The sequence below is a fragment of the Sminthopsis crassicaudata genome, chromosome 1 (assembly GCF_048593235.1).
Source record: "Sminthopsis crassicaudata isolate SCR6 chromosome 1, ASM4859323v1, whole genome shotgun sequence".
NCBI classification, from domain to species: Eukaryota; Metazoa; Chordata; class Mammalia; order Dasyuromorphia; family Dasyuridae; genus Sminthopsis; species Sminthopsis crassicaudata.
The window spans coordinates 584,368,741-584,388,378 of record NC_133617.1 but is presented as its reverse complement, the minus strand read 5'-3'; the positions used below and the strand labels follow the sequence as shown (position 1 = coordinate 584,388,378).

The 19,638-nt window shown below is 35.6% G+C and overlaps 1 protein-coding gene across 4 annotated transcripts in view; it reads right to left on the bottom strand.

Annotated features, from left to right (window-relative positions):
- Nucleotides 1-19,638, bottom strand: part of SCAMP1 (secretory carrier membrane protein 1) — a 134,557-nt gene that overhangs the window by 96,519 nt on the left and 18,400 nt on the right. For 2 of the 4 annotated variants that reach the window (XM_074282334.1, XM_074282336.1), the window contains exon 2: nucleotides 18,860-19,053. In XM_074282334.1, coding sequence (XP_074138435.1) covers nucleotides 18,860-18,934 — 75 coding nt within the window. In that variant the 5' untranslated portion in view covers nucleotides 18,935-19,053. Of the gene's footprint in view, nucleotides 1-13,879; nucleotides 14,057-18,859; nucleotides 19,054-19,638 lie in introns of those variants that run through there. The other 2 variants (XM_074282335.1, XM_074282337.1) reach the window with 1 other exon arrangement.

Genomic DNA, 19,638 nt, shown 5'->3' with positions numbered 1-19,638 from the left:
ATCATATTAGAAATGCTGACTATAGCAACAATAAAAGAAAAAGAGACTGAAAGAAAAGGCAACAAGGAAACAAAACTATCAGTCTTTGGAAATGAGATGATGGTAATACTTAGCAAATCCAAGAGAATAAACTATAAAACTAGTTGAAATTAGTAACAACTTTAGCAAAAGTACACGATATAAAATAAACACCCATATAAATCATCAGTATTTCTATACATTACCAACAAAATCCAGAAGAAAGAGAGAGAAAAATAAATTCAATTTAAAATAACTGCAAGCAATATAAAATCCTTGGGAGTATATCTGCCAAGACACACACAGGAATTATATTAATACAATTATAAAATATTCCACACAAATAAATAAACATTTGAAGAATTATTATCTGCTTTGGGGTAGGCTAAAACTGTATAGCAAAAATGACAAAGGTACACAAATTTACTTATTTAATTACTATAACAATCAAACTACAAAAAGACTTTTTAAAAACTAGAAAAAAAAAAAAAAACGAAACTTATCTGGAATAATAAATGGTCAAGAATATTGGGGAGAAAAAAAATGAAGGAAAGCAGTACCAAATCTCAGATTTTATTACAAAGCATAATTCATCAAAACAATCTGGTACAGGATAAGAAACAGATTGGTTGATCAATGAAATAAATTTGGTATACAATACATAAAAGTAAATGACCACAGTAAATTAGTGCTCGATAAAGGTACAAAGATCCTAAGTAATGGGGCAAGAACTATTTCACAATAACTGTGGGGAAAACAGTATGGCAGAAATAAATCACAAACCAATGATCTGGCATTATATACTACGACAAGGTCAAAATGGTGACATGATTTAGACATAAAGGATAATACAAACAAATTAGGGGAACATTGAGGGGGGGAGAATCACCAGATCTATATGGATAAGGGAAGTGTTGAGATGAAAGGAGATAGAGGATGGATACTAGAAGTAAAATGGACAATTTTAATTACATGAAATCAAAAGAGTTTTGCACAAACAAAACCAATGCAGCCAAAAATGAAGGAAAACAGGAAACTAGGATTCTCTTCTTTGCCAGATGTGAAGGCATTCTCCTCTCAAGATCTGATAACTGTTAATCGATCTTCTGCCTGGATATTCTCTCCTTTCTGAGTTTTTATGTTACTGTTCTCTCTTTTGCTTCTCTTCCTATCTCCTTAGTCATTTGTTAGATTGTCATCCATGTCACACTCTTTAATTGTAAGGTTCTGTCTTAGGCTCTCTTCTTTCTTTATACATTCTCTTAGAAACCTCATGAATTCTAAGGCTTCTATTAGCTTGTTGCAGATGACTCCCAGATCTACATAAATAGTCCAAAGTCTCTCTTTCCTGAATATTATCTACTCAATATTTCCCCCAAGAATGTATCCCAAAGATAATCACCTTTCCAAAAAACCCATCCCATCACAAGTTTCTCTGCTGTCAATTTCCAATTTTTAATAAAAAGGAGGTTGCTCTGAATATGGAATTCAAAAAAGGGGGGAAAATATGCTACATTTAACAAAGTACAAAGAACTCTTCACTGAATGAAGACAACTTTAAAAACACTCAAGGATCAATGTTTAATATCTTGAAAAGGAAAGATGCCATAAAAACAGAAATAATCATAGATTGTATTGTTCCTCAAAAAAATCTCAAACATATAGAAAAATGAAACTGATAGTATCTTAACACCTAGTAAACAACTCATTATACAAATCATTTCAGAATTAACTGTCTTGGGGGCAGCAAGGTAGGATCAGGGGCACCTGAGTTCAAATTCAGCTTCAGACACCTACTAGCTGTGTATAACTCTGTTATCAAGAAAGAGAGAAGAGTGGAGGAGAAAGGAAAGAGTCAGAGAAAGAAAGAGAAAGAGAGACAGAGAGAATAAGCAATCTACATAGTCATATAATCTGGTCATCAGAGGAAAAGAAAAAAAAAATCAAAAACCCAATGTGAAAAGAATAAAGAGTAGAATAACCAATAGACCTCACTGCAAGTCTATTAAACTAAGAGAAATGAGAGACAAAAGCCAAAAGTATGTCACTATCGTCTAGGGGGAAAAAAAAAAAAAAGCAAGCAGAAAAATTTAGGAGAGAAAATAATCTTACAAAAAGTTAAATAATAAAAAAAAATAATTAGGCCATTTTATGCCTAGAGAAGAAAATAAAACAGAGATGATTGAACAGATCAGTCAGTAATTTCTCAACAATCATCTTTGACAGGTCCAAGACTCTATCCAGTGCATTACCTAACTACTTAGTGCTCTCTCCCCATCTCCAAAATTACTTTGAATTGACTTTGTATGTATTTTTTATTTACACTGCATATATTGTTGCCTCCCTCCCTTGGTAAATTGTAAGCTACTCAAGCTTCTCAACTGCAGAGACTATTTCATTTCTATCTTTGTATCCCCAATATCTGACATACAGAAGGCACTTAAATACTTTTTGAAATAAATACCAACTCAACATCTGTGATTTTCTCATTTTTTTACTCCAACTCTTTTCTCAAATAGTGACAAATGCTAGAAAATTTCCCTTCTCTGGCTCCCATAAATCAAGGATTTGTGATTTTATCAATATGGGTATTTCTCACACCAACACAGATCATAACTGCTCTTAAACATAACATTTGAGTAGCTAAATGAAGCTTTTTAAAAAAATTATCATGTGACCAACTTTCTGGTGATAAGTCTCTCCAAACTGAGATTTGATATAAAATGATCCTTGGAGATGCAAATCCATTGTCAGTCATGTAGTGAAAGTCCTTCTAAGTTGGTGAAAAGTGGCTCAGCAAGAAGGCTATATCAGCACATGCAACAAAGCAGTTTCTAAAATCTGTTATGTTTCATGTTAACATTCATTGTCCTATATGAACTCTGCGCATTCTTCCCCAATCTATAACTCCATTCAAACTTATCTGATTTCCAGGTCTGCAATAAATTTTGCATAGTTCTTCTACTTCTGCAATTCTCATAAAATTCTCTTCACTTAGAATACCTTCCTAAACTTCCTTTAATCCCCAAATCCTTATTCAGTCCCATTCAAATGATATTCTTCTTTAAAGATTCAGCTAAAAATTCCTTCTCAGTACAGATAACTTAAAAGATTTCATTACCACTTCCTTCTCTCTTCTCTAAACCCACTATCCTATACCCATCTACCTGGCAATTAATAATGCCCAACCTTGTGATATTTCTTTCACTATGTGCTATATATTTTTTCATTTAACTTCACACATATTTATGTTTTAGCTTTCCATTTTAACATATCAACTTTGTCTTTGAAGAGTTTACCCTTCTTTGTACCCTACAAATTGCCTAGGATACAAGCTAAGCAATACATATTTAACTGATCAATTAAAATTTCCACAATTAGCTGCCTCTTCTTGCTACACATTTATCCATGCCTTCTACTCTAAAATGCATTTGTATGCATATCATATAAATGGTCCTGAATTGGTTCACTGCTTTCATTTTTATTTATTATGGCCTTTCTATCTTATATATAGAAAACATAATTAATCTTGCTCTATAACCTACTAAAGGCCAGAGATCATATGTATAATTCTTTTTATGTATTTTTGCAAAAAATTATAAATACAACACATGCTTTTAAATTATTTTTGTTTTTTCTTAAATAAAAAAACTTTTTTATTTTTCAAAATATATGCAAAGATAGTTTTCAACATTCACCCTAGCAAAACTTTTGTGTTCCAAATTTTTCTCCCTTCCTTCTCCTCCTCCCCCCCACTTCCCTTGGATAGCAAGTAATCCAATATAGGTTAAACATGTACAACTCTTCTAATCATATTTTCACATTTGTCATGCTGTGCAAGAAAAATCAGATGAAAGGGAAAAAATGAGAAAAAAAAACCAAAAATTTTAAAAAGGAGAAAATACTATGCTGTGATCCACATTCAATCTCCATAATCTTCTCTCTGGATTATGCTTTTTTTAAGGAGAGTAATCTAATAAGCAATGAAAAACTAAGGGAGTAGAACTGACCATTAAATACTCAGAACTGTAACTGCTAGAGCCAAGATCAAAATAAAATTTGCATAGATTATAGAATAATAAAAACATTTAGCATTCTTATTAATTCATAAATTCAAATATTAAGTCGTCAGAAGAGTGGCATTCATATTTATCTTTGTGCTCTGAAAGGTAGAAAGCAATGTGGAATATAATATAGTCATAGCACCTGGGTTCAAATTCCAGCTGTTCTCTTTGGTACCTAAGCAACCCTGGACAAGTGCCTTATAAACAAAATGGGAGGATTAGACTAAATGACCTCTAATGTTTGTCCTTTCCAGCTCTATATTTCTATGATTAGGTGAATAAACCAAGAAAAATACTTTTAAGTGCTGACTGTGTGTCAAGTGCTATGGTTGATAATATAGATAAAAACAAAAAAAGAGACAGGTTCCAGCCTCAGCTTACATGCTAATATATATCTTTCTACAGATGTCTATACATCTATAGAAATGTGGGTGTGGGTGTGCATATGTGTATAGGAGTAGAGGGTTAAAGTCACAGGAATGAAGAATTGATTCATATGGCAATCACCTCACTTATCTTCCAGGAACAATGGGGCAAATAGCAAGGTAGGTAGGGAGGATGGCTAAATGACATGTGAAGCAGGATCTGGGGTCTGTTAGTCTATCGTCAGATAGACAGAATGGACTGAAACCCAGCTAGTTTACAGATAACCTGCAGGACTCCTCCTAGCTTTTTAAAACTGTGATCCTATGATTCTGATTGTATTTGATTTTAACTAAAAGGTTAAACAAAAGAAAATATGAATTATAGCTTTTTAAAACCAATTTTTTTTGTGTAAGTACACTCTCATTGATCAGGCAAACTCAAGTGAAAGTACATTTTTTAACCATTATTTAATTAGAACAGCAACACATACCTAAAAAGGAAAACAAAAGCATCATAGATTTAGAACTAAAAAGACCTAAAATTTCAGACCAACCCTTTCATTTTGCAGATGAGGAAACTGAAGCCCCCAAGTAATCTACATGCACAGGTTCACAATACTAACAAGTTGTCTGAGGTAAAATTTAAACTCAAGTCTTTCTGGCTTCCACTCAAGCACTTACTCTACTATGCCTCACTGACTCTCTAATAACTAAATTAAAAGAATGAAAATAATTTTACTCAACCACCTGATAAATATTAAATTCTAACCTAATCATGTCTTATTGCTGTTACTCCATGCATAAACATTTTACAATGACACAATGCATATATATATATGTTTTGTGCTATGCATTTTTATTTAACATTTTATGTAAACATTTCAATGAATAAGCATAATATATCATTTTTAATGAATGAGATTAAGTCAAAATTTTACCTGTAAGTAACATTAGATGTTGTTTAAAAATAAGCATTGAATTATAACTTTATTTGAAATTTTACTGAATAGATTAATGAAGTAAATTAACAAACATCTTTTTACAAAACTCTTTTATCAATTTGATCACACATAGAATATGTATGTAAAAAAGTGCAATTAGTGTCAGGTTTTACCACATTAGTCCAAGTGGATACTACCTACACTTTAAAATGTCTGTAAAAAGAGGGATTTGGATTAAATGAACTCTTACACATGTCCTTTTAGGACAATAATAAGTGTGCACAGAAATATTTCCTTTAAGTCAAAGATTATCATTTCAAATGTAAATTCTTTCAATAACAATTCCTGAAAACTTAGAAAAATTACTGACTGGTTTTTTAATCACTTTATACATGACTTTCTTATTATACAAAGTATAAATAAGTGTAACAAAAAAGCTACAATCTTATATTTATATGTCTTAAAATGTCTTATTATAATTTAATCAAAGGAAGAAAATCTTTCATTATTCTTTCAAATACCACCACAAATTTTCTGTTCTACAAAATTTTTGCTAAAATTGGATTTTCCCTATATTCATTCTTGTGTTTTACAAAGTTAAGAAAAATAATATTCTTTTGAGGAAACTAGCTTCACATAATACAATGTTTTAAAGATACTTTAAATATATTTTAAGTGTTTTTTGTTTCTTTTTCATCATGACAAATAACTTTCTTCATTTAAAACCTAGTAGAGAACAAATCCTCTATTCGGCAGTGTCCTTTTACCAACAGATCATTTAAAATGCAGATTTGGCAGGAATCAACAAATCAGGTTTTACCACATTAGTCCAAGTGGATACTACCTACACTTTAAAAGAACTAAGATTATCAAGGGCCCTACTGACTGACTAAACAACTAAAAAACATGTGGTTAACTAAATGAAAAATAACCTCTTGTAAAGAGCTCACAGAGACCTAGACACCAAAATATCAAACTGGTCAAGTCCCCGCTGAGGCAAGCAAACAGACATGATGGAAAGAGCAAAAACGAGAAAATCAGAAGACTGAATGTGACAAGAAAAGAATCATTATGGTCCTGTTTTCTCATGTGCAACTTTAAGGGGATGGATAAAATAATCTTTAAAGTCTCTTATGGTCATAAAATTCCAGGGTCTTCTTATGGTAATACTATACGCCCACGCATACACACACACACACACACACACACACACACACACACACACAACACACACACAATAAAATTTTAAAATAAATAGAAATAAAGTTAAAGTTAATATTTTCCTTCCAGATGAAGGTGCTGAGCAAAACAGAGGGCAAAAAAGTACATATCAAACACAGGATGAAACTTATTTTGAAATAAGATAAATGGATTGATTTTCATTTTTATCACAATTAATAATTATCATCAACATTTTATCTAGCACCTATTATGTATCAGGCTCAGTGCTAAATGCTTTTTACCTTTTTTAATCTCAAAGCAAATCTATGATATAGATGCCATGTAAAGTTGAGGAAATAATAAAGGTTAAATGATTTGCTAGGGTCACATTGCCATTAAGTATCTGAGGACAAATTTGAACTCTAGTTCTAACATTCTATTCACTAGCTGCCCCTAAAATGGAATCTCGATTTAACATATTTTCTTAAAACTCCCATCCAATAGGCTATAATTATTAAAAACAACCCATTCAAGCAGTGGAATGGAATAGCTCTAAAGAGAACATTATCGTGAAGGTCATCTACTAAAACAAAGAAAAATAGACAAATCTCTCAATAAAGATAACCTAAGATAGTAAAGAAAATCCCAGGGGAAAAAAAAAGTAGCAAACTCATTCTGCCACTGTTATCTTAGGCAAGTGACCTTTCTCAACCTCAGTTTCCTTGTCTGTAAAAAGAGGGATTTGGATTAAATGAACTCTTACACATGTCCTTTTAGGACAATATCCTATAATCCTATAAATTAGCACAGTAACAGGTGCCTATAATCTGTTTCTAACCTCTCTTTCCAGACTTATTACATCCTATTTCTCTTTAACTAGACTATTTTACCTTTTCCTCATCTCTTATCCTTCCGATTTCTATAGCCTTTGTACAAGTCATCTTCTAGGCAAACAATCTTCCATCTCTAGGATGATTTTCCCAATCAGCTTCGCGTATATGAACCTAGATTCTTGCTTCAAGGAACCTCAGAGGTCAACTCATCCAAAACTTCTCATTTTACAACAACAACAACAACAACAACAACAAAAAAAAAAGGTTCAATATAAACTGAAAAAATATCAATTGCTTATGGACAGGCTGAGCTAATATAATAAAAGACAATTCTACCTAAATTAGTCTAATTATTCAGTGCACTACCAATCAAATTGCCAAAAATTATTTCACAGAGCCAAAAAAAAAAAAAAATTAAATTCTTCTGGAAAAACAAAAAGTCAAGAATATGACAAGAATTAATGGGGGGAAAATGCAAAGGAGAGTGGCCTAAAACTATATTATAAAGTGGCAGTCATAAAAAGCATTTGGTACTGGATAAGAAATAGAATAATGGATCAGAGGAATAGGTTAGATACACAAGACATAATTACAAACAGTAATCTACTGTTTGATAAACCCAAAGACTCCAGCTTCTGGGATAAGATAGTGCTGGGAAAACTGGAAAACAGCATGGCAGAAACTAAGTATAAACCAGCATCTCACACCTTATATACAAAATAAGGTTGAAATGGGTTCATGACTTAGACATAAAGGATGATACTATGAGCAAATTAGTAGAGCAAGGGATAGTTTATCTATCAGTCTCTAGAGAAGGAAGAATTTATGACCAAATAAGAAACAGAGAATGTTGTAAAATGCAAAATGAATAATTTTGATTAAATTAAAATTTTATATTACTTTATTACATTAAATTTAAAAGGTTTTCTACAAACAAAACCAATGCAGTCAAGATTAGAAGGGAAGCAGAATGCTGGAAAAAAATTTCTATAGCCAGTGTTTCTGAAAAAGTCTTCATTTCTAAAATACATAGAGAATTGACTTAATTTATAAAAATAAGTCATTTCTCAATTAATATATGGTCAAGGATATGAACAAATGCATTTTCAGATGATGATAATTGAAGTCATTTATAGCCAAATGAAAAAATGTTCTAAATCACTACTGATTAGAGAAATGCAAATTAAGACAACTCTGAGTTATGAGCTCATACTTCTCAGATTGGCTAAGATGACAGGAAAAAATAATTACATATGTTGGAGGGGATGTGGGAAAATTGGGACTTTAATGAATTGCTGGTGAAATTGTGAATTGGTCCGGCCATTCTGGAGAGCAATTTGGAACTATGTCCATAGGGCGAAGTTTGATTCAGCAGTGTCACTACTGAGTTTGTATCCCAAAAAGATCATAAAAGAGGGAAAAGGACCCACAAGTATTATAGCAGCTCTTTTTGCAGTAGCAAGGAAATGGAAATTGAATGGATTCCCATCAACTGGGGAATAGCTGAATAAGTCATGGTATATGAATGTAATGGAATATCATTGTTCTATAAGAAACAATAAGCAAGTTAATTTCAGAAGAGCTGAAAAGATTTATATGAACTGATGCTGAGTGATGTGAGCAGACCCAGGAGAGCATTAGACAACAAGATTATGTGATTATCAACCGTGATGGATTTGGCTCTTCTCAGCAATGCAATGATCCAAGGCAATTCCAATAAACTTGGAACAAAAAATGCCATCCACATCCAGAGAACTATGCGGTCTGAATACATACTGAAGCAAAATATTTTTACTTTTTTTTTTGGTTTTTGTTTGCTTTCTCTTCCTCATGGTTTTTTTTTTTTTTCTCTTTGTTCTGAGTTTTCTTTCACAACATGACAAATATGGAAATATGTTTAAAATTATTGTATGTGTATAACCTATATCAGATTGCTTACTTTCTTGGGGAAGAAGGAGGTAAAGGAAGAAGGGAGAAATAATTTGGAACTCTAAAAATATTACAAAAAATGAGAGCACCAGCCCTGAAGTCAGAAGGACCCCAGTTAAAATCTGGTCTCAGACACTTAACAGGTCCTAGCTGTGTGACCCTGGGCAAAACTCCAATTGCCTCAGGGGAAAAAAGAATGCTGAAAACTATCTTTACATTTAACTGAGAAAATAAAATACTATTAAAAAAGAAGAAGAAGAAGAAAGGGTTTATATTTAAAAAAAAAAAAAAAAAAAAAAACATCGGTTCAGTCAAGTTAAGTTACTTGCCCACAGTCACTCTGGTAAATAACATCAATGATGGCATTTGGTGCTTATCTTCGGTATGTCCTCCATTGTATCTCCCACTTTCTCTGTTTAAGTCTTTTCTTTCTTTCAAGTCCCTGCTATAATGTCACTTCCTATGTGAAGCTTTATGTATATAAATTCTACATCCCAAATCTGGGGTCTTTGTACTGGTAATTCCCCATGACCGGAAAACACAGATTAGTTTTCTCCAAAGCACACCCTGGGTGCCACTTCCTGTACAAGATCTTTCCTGATCTCCCCAGTTGTTAGTGCATTCTCTCTCTTAAAGTTATATTGTATTACCTTCTAGATAGTAATGACATTTATGTAACTTTTTAAAGTTCCAAAAAGCCTTGTTAGCTCACGTAAGCCTTATAAGAAAATACTTTTTATTTACTTATTCTAGAGACACTGTATCCCTTTTCTCTTCCCAGTAAATATTAGCTCCTTTGAGGGGAAAGAATTTCGTTTTTGTCCCAGCATCTAAAAGATAAATAGGTGTTCAATGTTTGTTAACTGAGTCTTTTCAGGTACCCTTTATAACCATTCTGCTTGTGTTTCTATTATATAAATTGTGTTTCAACTTGTACTGGTTATCTGAGTACTTTTTCTATCATGGAAATGAAGTTTGGATTCTTAAAGACAAAGACTAGGTCCTGTTTCATCCTCAGCAAGTGATGTATAAGGCACTTCCTATTTCTTGGAACTGAATTTTTAAAGGTCCTAGAGACCATTTAAACCCTACTATTGCACTATTTTGCCTCCCTAACCATGCCCTCCCTGGCCACTACCCTTTTTAGCTTTCAAGTGTCAGTTCCCTCCCCTATAGATTGTCATTTCCTTGAGAGCAGGAATTGTCTTTTTTTAGTATTAGTATGTCCAGGCCAAGAAGTTTCAGTTCAAAATAGGTACTTAATAAATGTTTACTATCATCTATTTCTTCCTAATGCCCCATTAGTCACAAAATCATTTATTGCCTTATGTCTCAGAATGTCATCTTACACTATTAGTTAGCTTTTCACATTATGGTTACAATAAAAAACAGGGACACAAAGAAGAGACTGGACCTGTGACTTGACTGATTTAGACAAATTTTAAATGAGGATACTTCCTCTACCAATGCAGGCCCAATCTTTTCCTGAAACTTACAGTAACAATTGTGTAGAGTCCTGAATTGCTTAAAGTGATAGTCAATTTATGTTGAACTTTGGACTTAAACTTAACTTTTCCTGGCTCTGAGCCCTGTTCTAGCCATTGCAAGACACTATCATGAGATTTTTTAAAATTGTATTTAAGAGAAGAATTTGTTTTTATTGACTGTAAAATTCAAGAATAGTTTTTAAAAAATCTCATTTTAGCAAATATTTATTGTCTAATGAACCTTTTTCCTTCTGCAATAAAGCAGGTGATATCAAATCAAGATGGCATGTTGAAACTTTTCCAAACCTCACTTTAGTTCTGGCCATTTTTTTTTTTTTAAATGAAAGAAAAAGCATTTAGCAAACATTTACTGGTGCTCTGGATGGAATGCTAGGCCAGCAGTCAGGAAGATTAATCTGTCTAAATTCAAATCTGGACTCAGACGCTTAACTCTGTGACTGTGGGCAAGTCACTTAACCTTGTTTACCTCAGTTCCTCATCTGTAAAATGAACTGGAGAAGGAAACAGCAAACCACTCCAGTATCCCTGCCAAGAAAACTCAAATGGGGTCAGGAGGCAGGCTCATTGAATAGCAACAGCAAACATGTGTCAAGCACAATGCTGACCACTGGCCATACAAAAGGAAAACAGTCCCTGCCATCAAGAAGCTCACTTCTGTGAAAGGAGACAAGATAGTTGAATAGTAATCAAGAAGGTGTATTTTAATTCAAAAATTGAGAATTCATAGAATCAAGGGGAGTACCTAAGATATTAGCCTCACTCTATCAAGTTAAGGAATTGGCTGGGAAAAAAGGCAGCATGGTAGAAAGAGTTCTATATAATGGGCAACTGGAGTTGCCACCAATCCTAAGCATACTATATGATTTGTCTAAAATTACAAAAATATCATTTATGATAAACTTAAAACAATTCACAACTGTAAATATGTAAAGGGTGTTGTGAATTCACTTTGTAAACTTGAACCATGTAAACATGAATTGAATCATTAAAATTATTAAGTAATTTTACAATAGCCTAAAAACATTTAATGTCATACTGTTACTGCTTCAAAAACTGACCCAGATGGCATTGATTGTCAAGGCTCAATCAAACAAGGTGTGATGACTTGTGATGAACATAAATGAAACTCAAAGGAAAAACAGTTAAAGAAATACTAATTTTGGAAAAACAAAAATAAAAAAACAACAAAGGGAAACAAAATATATTTAAATTAGAGGGGAAAAAAAGGAAAAATACACAATAAAGATGTAGAATTCTAATAAAGATATAAAATTCTAAAAAAGAAAAATGGGCTACAAAAATTATGAAAAAAAGAAAAAAAAAAAACACAGGAATATACCCATGTTGAAACGAGTAAAAGAAATATAGATGAAGAGTGAAAAAGTGATGAGTAAAAATGTTCTAAATTAAAGTTTTGTACTAATAACTTTAAGTTTTACTTCCCTTAACATAAATTGTATCATTAAGAATTTTCTGCGCTTAAACAATCACTGCCATTCGGATGCATCAGTTCTTAAAAGGTACCTAAATTTTAAAAGACTGAACTATGTCACATGGAATGGTATTATTTAAAACTACTTTGGTATGGAATTATTGCAAAGTTTTTAGGGAAGACTCAGAGCAAAGCATAACCACAAAGCAACAGATTACACTATAAAAATGTACTGAGTTAACAAGAGGTTAAAAAAAAAAAAAGATACAATAGATAAAATGTATCTATGGAAAAAAGCAGAAAAATCTTGAAATAAAATTATTGGAGGAAATACTTATACTCAATTTTCTGCATCAGCAAAGGTCACAAAGACTATGGTTCATATTGCACACTTTCTGAAGGATTAGAAATAACTTTATGTAGTTAAGAAAAAAAAAATTTTTAACATTATGTGACTCTTATTACATCTACAGAGGCATATTGAACAGGAAAAAAATAAAAGCTTCATGAACAAAAGCTGTGTTTAAAGGTGATATAGGCATTTAGGATTTTTTGATTAAAATATAGTGAATTTTTTTCTTTGGAAATGCCTAATAAAAAAAATCAACATAAATGTAAACAAGAAGGCAGAAACTTTGAAAAATCAGGTATTGGAAATGCATACTAATTTCTGCTACCTGTCAAATCAAGCTAAGTTAAGTAAATTAAGGAAAGGTACAGGATTCATGAAATAGCAGCATTCCTTCATGACACACAGAGCCAGGAGACAGCAACCATTTCCATTTATTAAGACCAGGTTAGAGAGGAGGTCCACAACGCTCTCATCTCACAGAAAAAACTAAAGGGGACTTGGACTGTTCCACCCCAAAGCATTGCAGAAGCTGTAGGTAAGTGAAGAAAGAAAGGTGAACTGGGGAATGCGACCAGGACCTAGGTGACGCACAAAAGGAAGAGTTCGGAAAGTATTCCGGTTTTTCCTCGCACGGACCGCTGAGGTGCCTCGAATACAACACTCATCTGCATTTGGGGGTGGGGGAACGACTTTCCTTAAACGCTTATTTTATCAACTTTTGTTTTAAAATCAATATTCAGGATGCCCATCTCTGAAGATGGCAGAGTGGTGACAAGGAGTAGCGAATACTAGAGCCCCCTTTCCCCGTGCAACGCAGTACCTGTCATCATCACCACTCCTCCTCCTCCTCCTCCGCACTTTTCCCATCACTCCCACGCAGCAGCTAGCAGCCTTCACCAAGAGGCACCCCACCCTCCCCCGCTGACACTCGCCCGGGTCCCCATGACAACCCAGCCCCTCCGCTCCTCACCTCTAGCACCCCCCTCGCTGCCCTTCCCCCTTCCGCAGCCCCTCCCCCCGGACCATTTTTTCCTCTTTCACAACCCCCCCCCCGGCGCTCCTCCCCAGGGGGTTATGACCCCTCACCCCTACGCAAATAAGCCCCCAGAACTACAGGGAGGCGGAGCCCCCCCGAGCCTGCTGCCCAGCCCCGGGCGGGCGGGGGACTCCCAGGGACTTGGGGTGGAGGACCGACAAACTTGTGCCAGTGTCCCCGCGGAACCGCGTCCGCCGGGGCTGGGGGGCGGGGAAGGGAAGACACCGGGGGGCCGCTCACCTTGAAAGGGTTGTTGAGATCCGGGTCCGCGAAGGGGTTACTGTCGAAATCCGACATCTCGCTCGCCGCGTCGGCCACGGGAGGGCCCAGGGGCAGAGACAGGGAGATGCCGCCGCCGCCGCCGCCGAGGCTGCCGCCGATGCCGATGCCGAAGCCGCCGCCGCCGCCCCCCTTGCGCGCTCACGTCGCCGCCGCCGCCGCCGCCGCGGAGCCGATCCCGGGCCAGTGCGATGGCCTCCTATTGGCGACCCGACGGGCCCCAGCTACTGAGCATGCCCGGTGCGGCCCGAAGCGGGCCCCTCCCGGGCGCTGTTCCACCGCTCCGGGTTTTCGCGGAAGCTCAGTCGGGAATAGAGGCGAGCGCGAAGGGAGGGAGCGAGAAATCGAGCTTAGATAGATCCACCATTGCAGCTTGGGAAGGAGGGGTGCGCGGTCGGATCGCCCGGTGGAACGGGCGCCAGCGACAGGAAGCCGGCGCGCGGCGCTGAGCGCCCACCTACGGCCAGGTGGAGGGGAAGGCATTGCTGCTGGGAAGGAGACGCTCCTCCCTTCCCTCTGCCCCTCCCCCTCCGTTAGGAAGACCCCCACCGTTTCCCGGGGAGAGGGGCCTTTTGTGGATCCCTGGGGCAGTCTCTAGTAGTGAACGAAGTTGCGGTAACGACGTGGCAGGTAGTGCCCGCAATTCTTAAAAAGAAGAAAGCGGAGGCCCCCTCCCTCTCCTCGGCTCCCTTGTGGACCCTCCAGCCTCCCACCGAGTCTACCTTAAAATCCTCAACTGTTCTGTTTTTCTGGCACTTCGGGCAAACTCCAAAAGATGGAGAAACGGATAACATTATGAGCTTCTTCCCATTGAGCATGCTCAGGAAGCTCGCAGGGGGTTACCCTAAGGGGCGTCCTGGCGAGACCTCAAAAAAAAAAAAAAAAAAAAAAAGGCGACTGCCTCGGAAGTGACGTAAACGGGAGGGAGGGTTGGCAAAGGCGTGAGACCGGGGTCTCCACGTGCTTTTTGCTGATTTTGAAAAGGGGTGCGAACTCTGTGGGCTTTTTGTTTGGAGTCTCAGACTTGGAATTACCAAATAGTGTGGAACAGGTGTGTCTTTAACTTGTGAGGGGCCATTGATACTTCCCAGAGAATCTCTGCTGCCTCGCATGACAGTTTCAATATCATGTTACCTATATTTTATTGTGTTTATATTTTGTTACATTATAATTAATTTAATGACATATCTGCCCCTGTTTCACTCTGGAGGCTTTTTTTTACCCTTGGGGTAGAATTCAGTTCAATTCTATAAACATTGATTAAGCACTTTAAGTGCAGTCAGACTGAGGATACCAGAAAGAGGGGGAAAAAAAAAAAAGGTCCCTGCCCTTATAGAGCTTACAAGCTAAGAAGGGTGGGGGTGGAGAGACAATATGCAAACAAATATATATAAAGAAAATGATAAGAACAAGCAAGACTCTTCTTTTTGCAGCTTCGCTAGGAGTCTAGGAAGCGTTGATAAATCTCCTTTTCTGAAGGTCCTTGCTGGCTGGGGGACGCTGTTCTAGTGTATCAGGATAGTCACATATACACAATTAGCTTCTTAGTGTCTCCAAATAACTCTAGAACTGTAGGGCATTTGCATACAAGTAGTAGACTAGTCTATGCACAGACTACAAACAGTGAAACAAGCTATCAACGCCTGATGAAGCATGACACCAGCATGCTTCTATGATCATACAGACAAGAGAGTAGAAAAATAAGTTGATCCCAATCTGGTAATTCACCTAGTAACTAAGTTCCCTTCCGACTTTAAATCTATGATCTCATAACCAGCAAATGCACACCTTTTCCAAGGGGAAATACTTATAATCTGTCCTTCCACCTCATGGATGCAGCAGATGCCCTGAGGAGGGATTCTGTCCCTGGACTAATGAGGAAGAGTTCCACTCACACACACACACACATATATATATATATATATATATATATATATATATATACATATAGTTACACACACACACACTTTTTTGAGTGTTCAGCTAAACAGTGACTGGCCCAAAATAAGCAGGCTCAGATGGAATGCAATCGGCTTCACCAAATGCAGATCTAGTTACAGTATCAGATCTTTTTACTCCTGTTATTCTGGAGGGTGCCACCGTCCTTCTAGACATTCAAGAAATCCTTAATTCTCTCTTATCCTATACATCCAATAAGATACCAAATCATATTATTTCTACCAATAAACATCTCTTTCATTTGTTCAGTTTCTAAACCCTCCTTCAGGCTCTCCTTCAGAGCCTCGACTTCTCTAGCCTGGACTATGGCAACATTTATCTCTCTAATCTTGTCCTCTCCATGTCCTAATCACCAGTGACTGCCAAAATGATTATTCCCCAAAGACCATGTTACTCTATTTTTAAAATCCCTACCAAATTTAGAACAAAATATTACTTCATTTTTATCCCATCCTTTTTTATTTTCAATTTTTATGTTTTATAATTATTAGTATTGTAGTATGGATAGGTAACTTAAATAACTATACCTATAGACATCACAGTTTAGAAGAGCTAGTCCTAGAAGACCTTAGGAAACACCAGTCTGAGCATATGCTTTAAAAAAAAAAATTAAACTGATAAGAAATCAAAAAGGTTTAGAGACTAGCCAATGAAAAAATGGGGAAAACATTTATTACCAAATCCTTTTAATTTACCCAGAAGTTCAATAAAGTGTTAAGCCACCTTTAAAAAATCAAAACAATTTGTCAAGTTCTCCATAAACCATTACCAATGGCTTAATGGTTGCTAACAAAGTTCATCATCTTCACTATGACATAGAACAGTTAGGAACCTTAAAGTTATTTTTGTTTTATTTTTTAAAATACTGTAGCCTAGGACACTCCAAACATGTTACATTTAATTACTCCTTCAAAACCACTTGTCAGACGCTAATCCATTGTTGGTAAAGTTGTGGGTTGATCCAATTATTCTGCAGAGCAATTTGGAACTATGCCCAAACTGTACATATCCTTTGATCCAGTAGTGTCTGTAGTGGGTCTTTATTCCAAAGAGATCATATAAGAGGGAAAATGACCCACATATGCAAAAATGTAAAAACTTTTTGTAGTGGCAAAGAACTAGAAATTGAGTGGATGCTCATCAATTGGAGAATGGCTGAATAATTTGTAGTATATGACCAACAAGATGATTTCAGAAAGGCTTAGAGAGACTTACATGAACTGATGCTGAGTGAAATGAGCAGGACCAGGAGAACATTATATACCTCAAAAACAATATTGTATGAGGATGTATTCTGATGGATGAAGCTCTCTTCAACAAGATGAACCAAATCAATTCCAATAGAGCAGTAAAGAATTGAACCAGCTACACCCAGTGAAAGAACTCTGGGAGAGGACTATGATCCACTACATAGAATTCCCAATCCCTCTATTTTGTCTGCCTTCATTTTTTATTTCCTTCACAGGCTAATTGTACACTATTTCAAAGTCTGACTCTTTTTGTACAGCAAAATAACTGTTTGGATATGTATACATGTATTGTATTTAATTTATACTTTAACATATTTAACATCTATTGGTCAATCTGCCATCAGAGGGAAGGAGTGAGGGGAAGGAGGGGAAAAAATTGGAACAAAAGGTTTGGCAATTGTCAATGCTGTAAAATTACCCTTACATATATCTGGTAAATAAAAAGCTATAATAATAATAAATATTTATTGAATTGGGGGAGAAATCATTACTTCTGATAATAATCATCACTTTCCCTTGTTCTTGTGACTGGTCCTTTTCTTTACCCTCCCAGCAATTTGTCAATGACTAAATAGTAAGTATGAGTAAGAAATTTTTTTCATTCTCTGAATTTATATCTCCAGTATCTACAATAGTACTCGGCAATAGTAGGGACTTAATAAATGTTTGTTAATTGAGTAGATGAGGTTCTAGTATAAAGGTTCTATTATAGTTGTAAAATATAAGTTACTTCCTGTAACTTCAGAGAATTAGCTGATAGAAATTTCAAGGGATCATATTTCAGCTTGAGAAGAAAAAATCCCTAATCTAATAAATTGTTCAATTATACATACACTGTCCTTGGGACTTCCTTGGCAAAGATACTAGAGTGATTTGCAATATCTTCTCCAGTGGATTAAGACAAACAGAAGTTTGCCGATACTTTGTACTTGCCCAAGGTCACACAATTAATGCATGAGGTTCAATTTGAACCCAGGTCTTTCTAATTTCATTAGAAAAATTGGCACCATGTAAACAATAAAGCAGTCTCTAATTATGAGCGGATTAGTATTTCTATTCTGTATATTATAAATAATATTTATTGTATAATGCAATTTGCAAAGCCTAAGACTTTTCATTTTTAGTTTTTAGAAAAATGCAATAATGCTTGAAATCTTAAGGCAGTTCTTGATTGTCAAAAAACAAATAGGAAATGCTTTAGAAATTAGATGGTAGGAGACAACAGAATTGTCTTTGAAGATTTTATGAAGAAGAAGGGATCAAAATAATAGAATTTGAATAACTGGGGAAAAAAGAGACGGAAACAACAAAATTTCAAGAGTTTAGTAAGTAAGCATTCTTAGTTTGTCTGGAAGGGATTTCAAAAGCTAATGAAGATAAAATTATTGATAGAGACTGGAGGATCTTGGCTCAAAAGTGATTCAAAACAAACATGCAATAATTTATCCTTAATAAATCACACACCCCTGAGTCATATTGAAACTAAAATTTCTATGCATAACCAAAATCAATACTTCCACTCATATATTCCTGATCTTTGAGAGTCTTTTAAAGTTAATTGTTTCTAATGCTGTGTCCATGTTTCTTTTCCACTAATCTGTCCAATTTAAATTGTAAGACATCTGAGAAGAGGCTATATGTTAATTTCACATTATGTACGCTGCTTCAGGGTACATCTAATACTCAGTTAACAGAATTAATCATGAAGGGCAATGGAGTATTTATATCTTACCTCAAAGGGATTGCTGAGGTCTGGATTCACAAATGAGTCAGAAATGTAAAGGGACATGTCTCTCACTGGGTTCATCCAGAAGAGTTATTACTGCTGCTACTGTTCATACATTATGGGATGATGTGACCTTTTTCAAAGACGAATTCAACTTTCATTAGCTAGTTTTCATTAAGTGTCAGAGGAGATGGTGATGCCTGTGTAATAAGAAAAGAAATACATAATTGTTGTTTTATTTTGATTTGGCTTTGGTTTTTGTCACAAGACAGGGTTCATTCTGGAGGGGAAAGGATGAAATTACTGCATTATATAGACAAAAATCAGCAATTAAAATTTACAAAAATATTCATGACTGGTGCCCAAGAGATTTAAAACTTTTGTTTTAAACAGAAGTTCTTAACTGTTGTGCCACAGTTCTCTTTTGATGTCCTGATCCAGTTTCCTTAATTGTCCTATTCAGTTCCTCTGCCTCAGGTTATAATCTTTCCCTCTTAATGTTAATATAAAGGTCTTCTATCTTAAACCTTAGGCTATACTTATGCCCTCTTAATGTTTGATGGGATAAAGGTCTTTATCCATTTTAGACATCATTAGAATATGAGGAGCCTCTCCAGTACCTCCCTCCATTATGCATCCATTCTTGTTACCCTATAAAAGAATCTTGTATCAGATATTCACTGCTAGATTCTTGGAGATGAATAGTCTCATTCAGTCCTGGGACCAAACCATGGGACCAAATGGATCCCAATAAATCTTTCCCTTTTTATTAAATACTCTCTAAT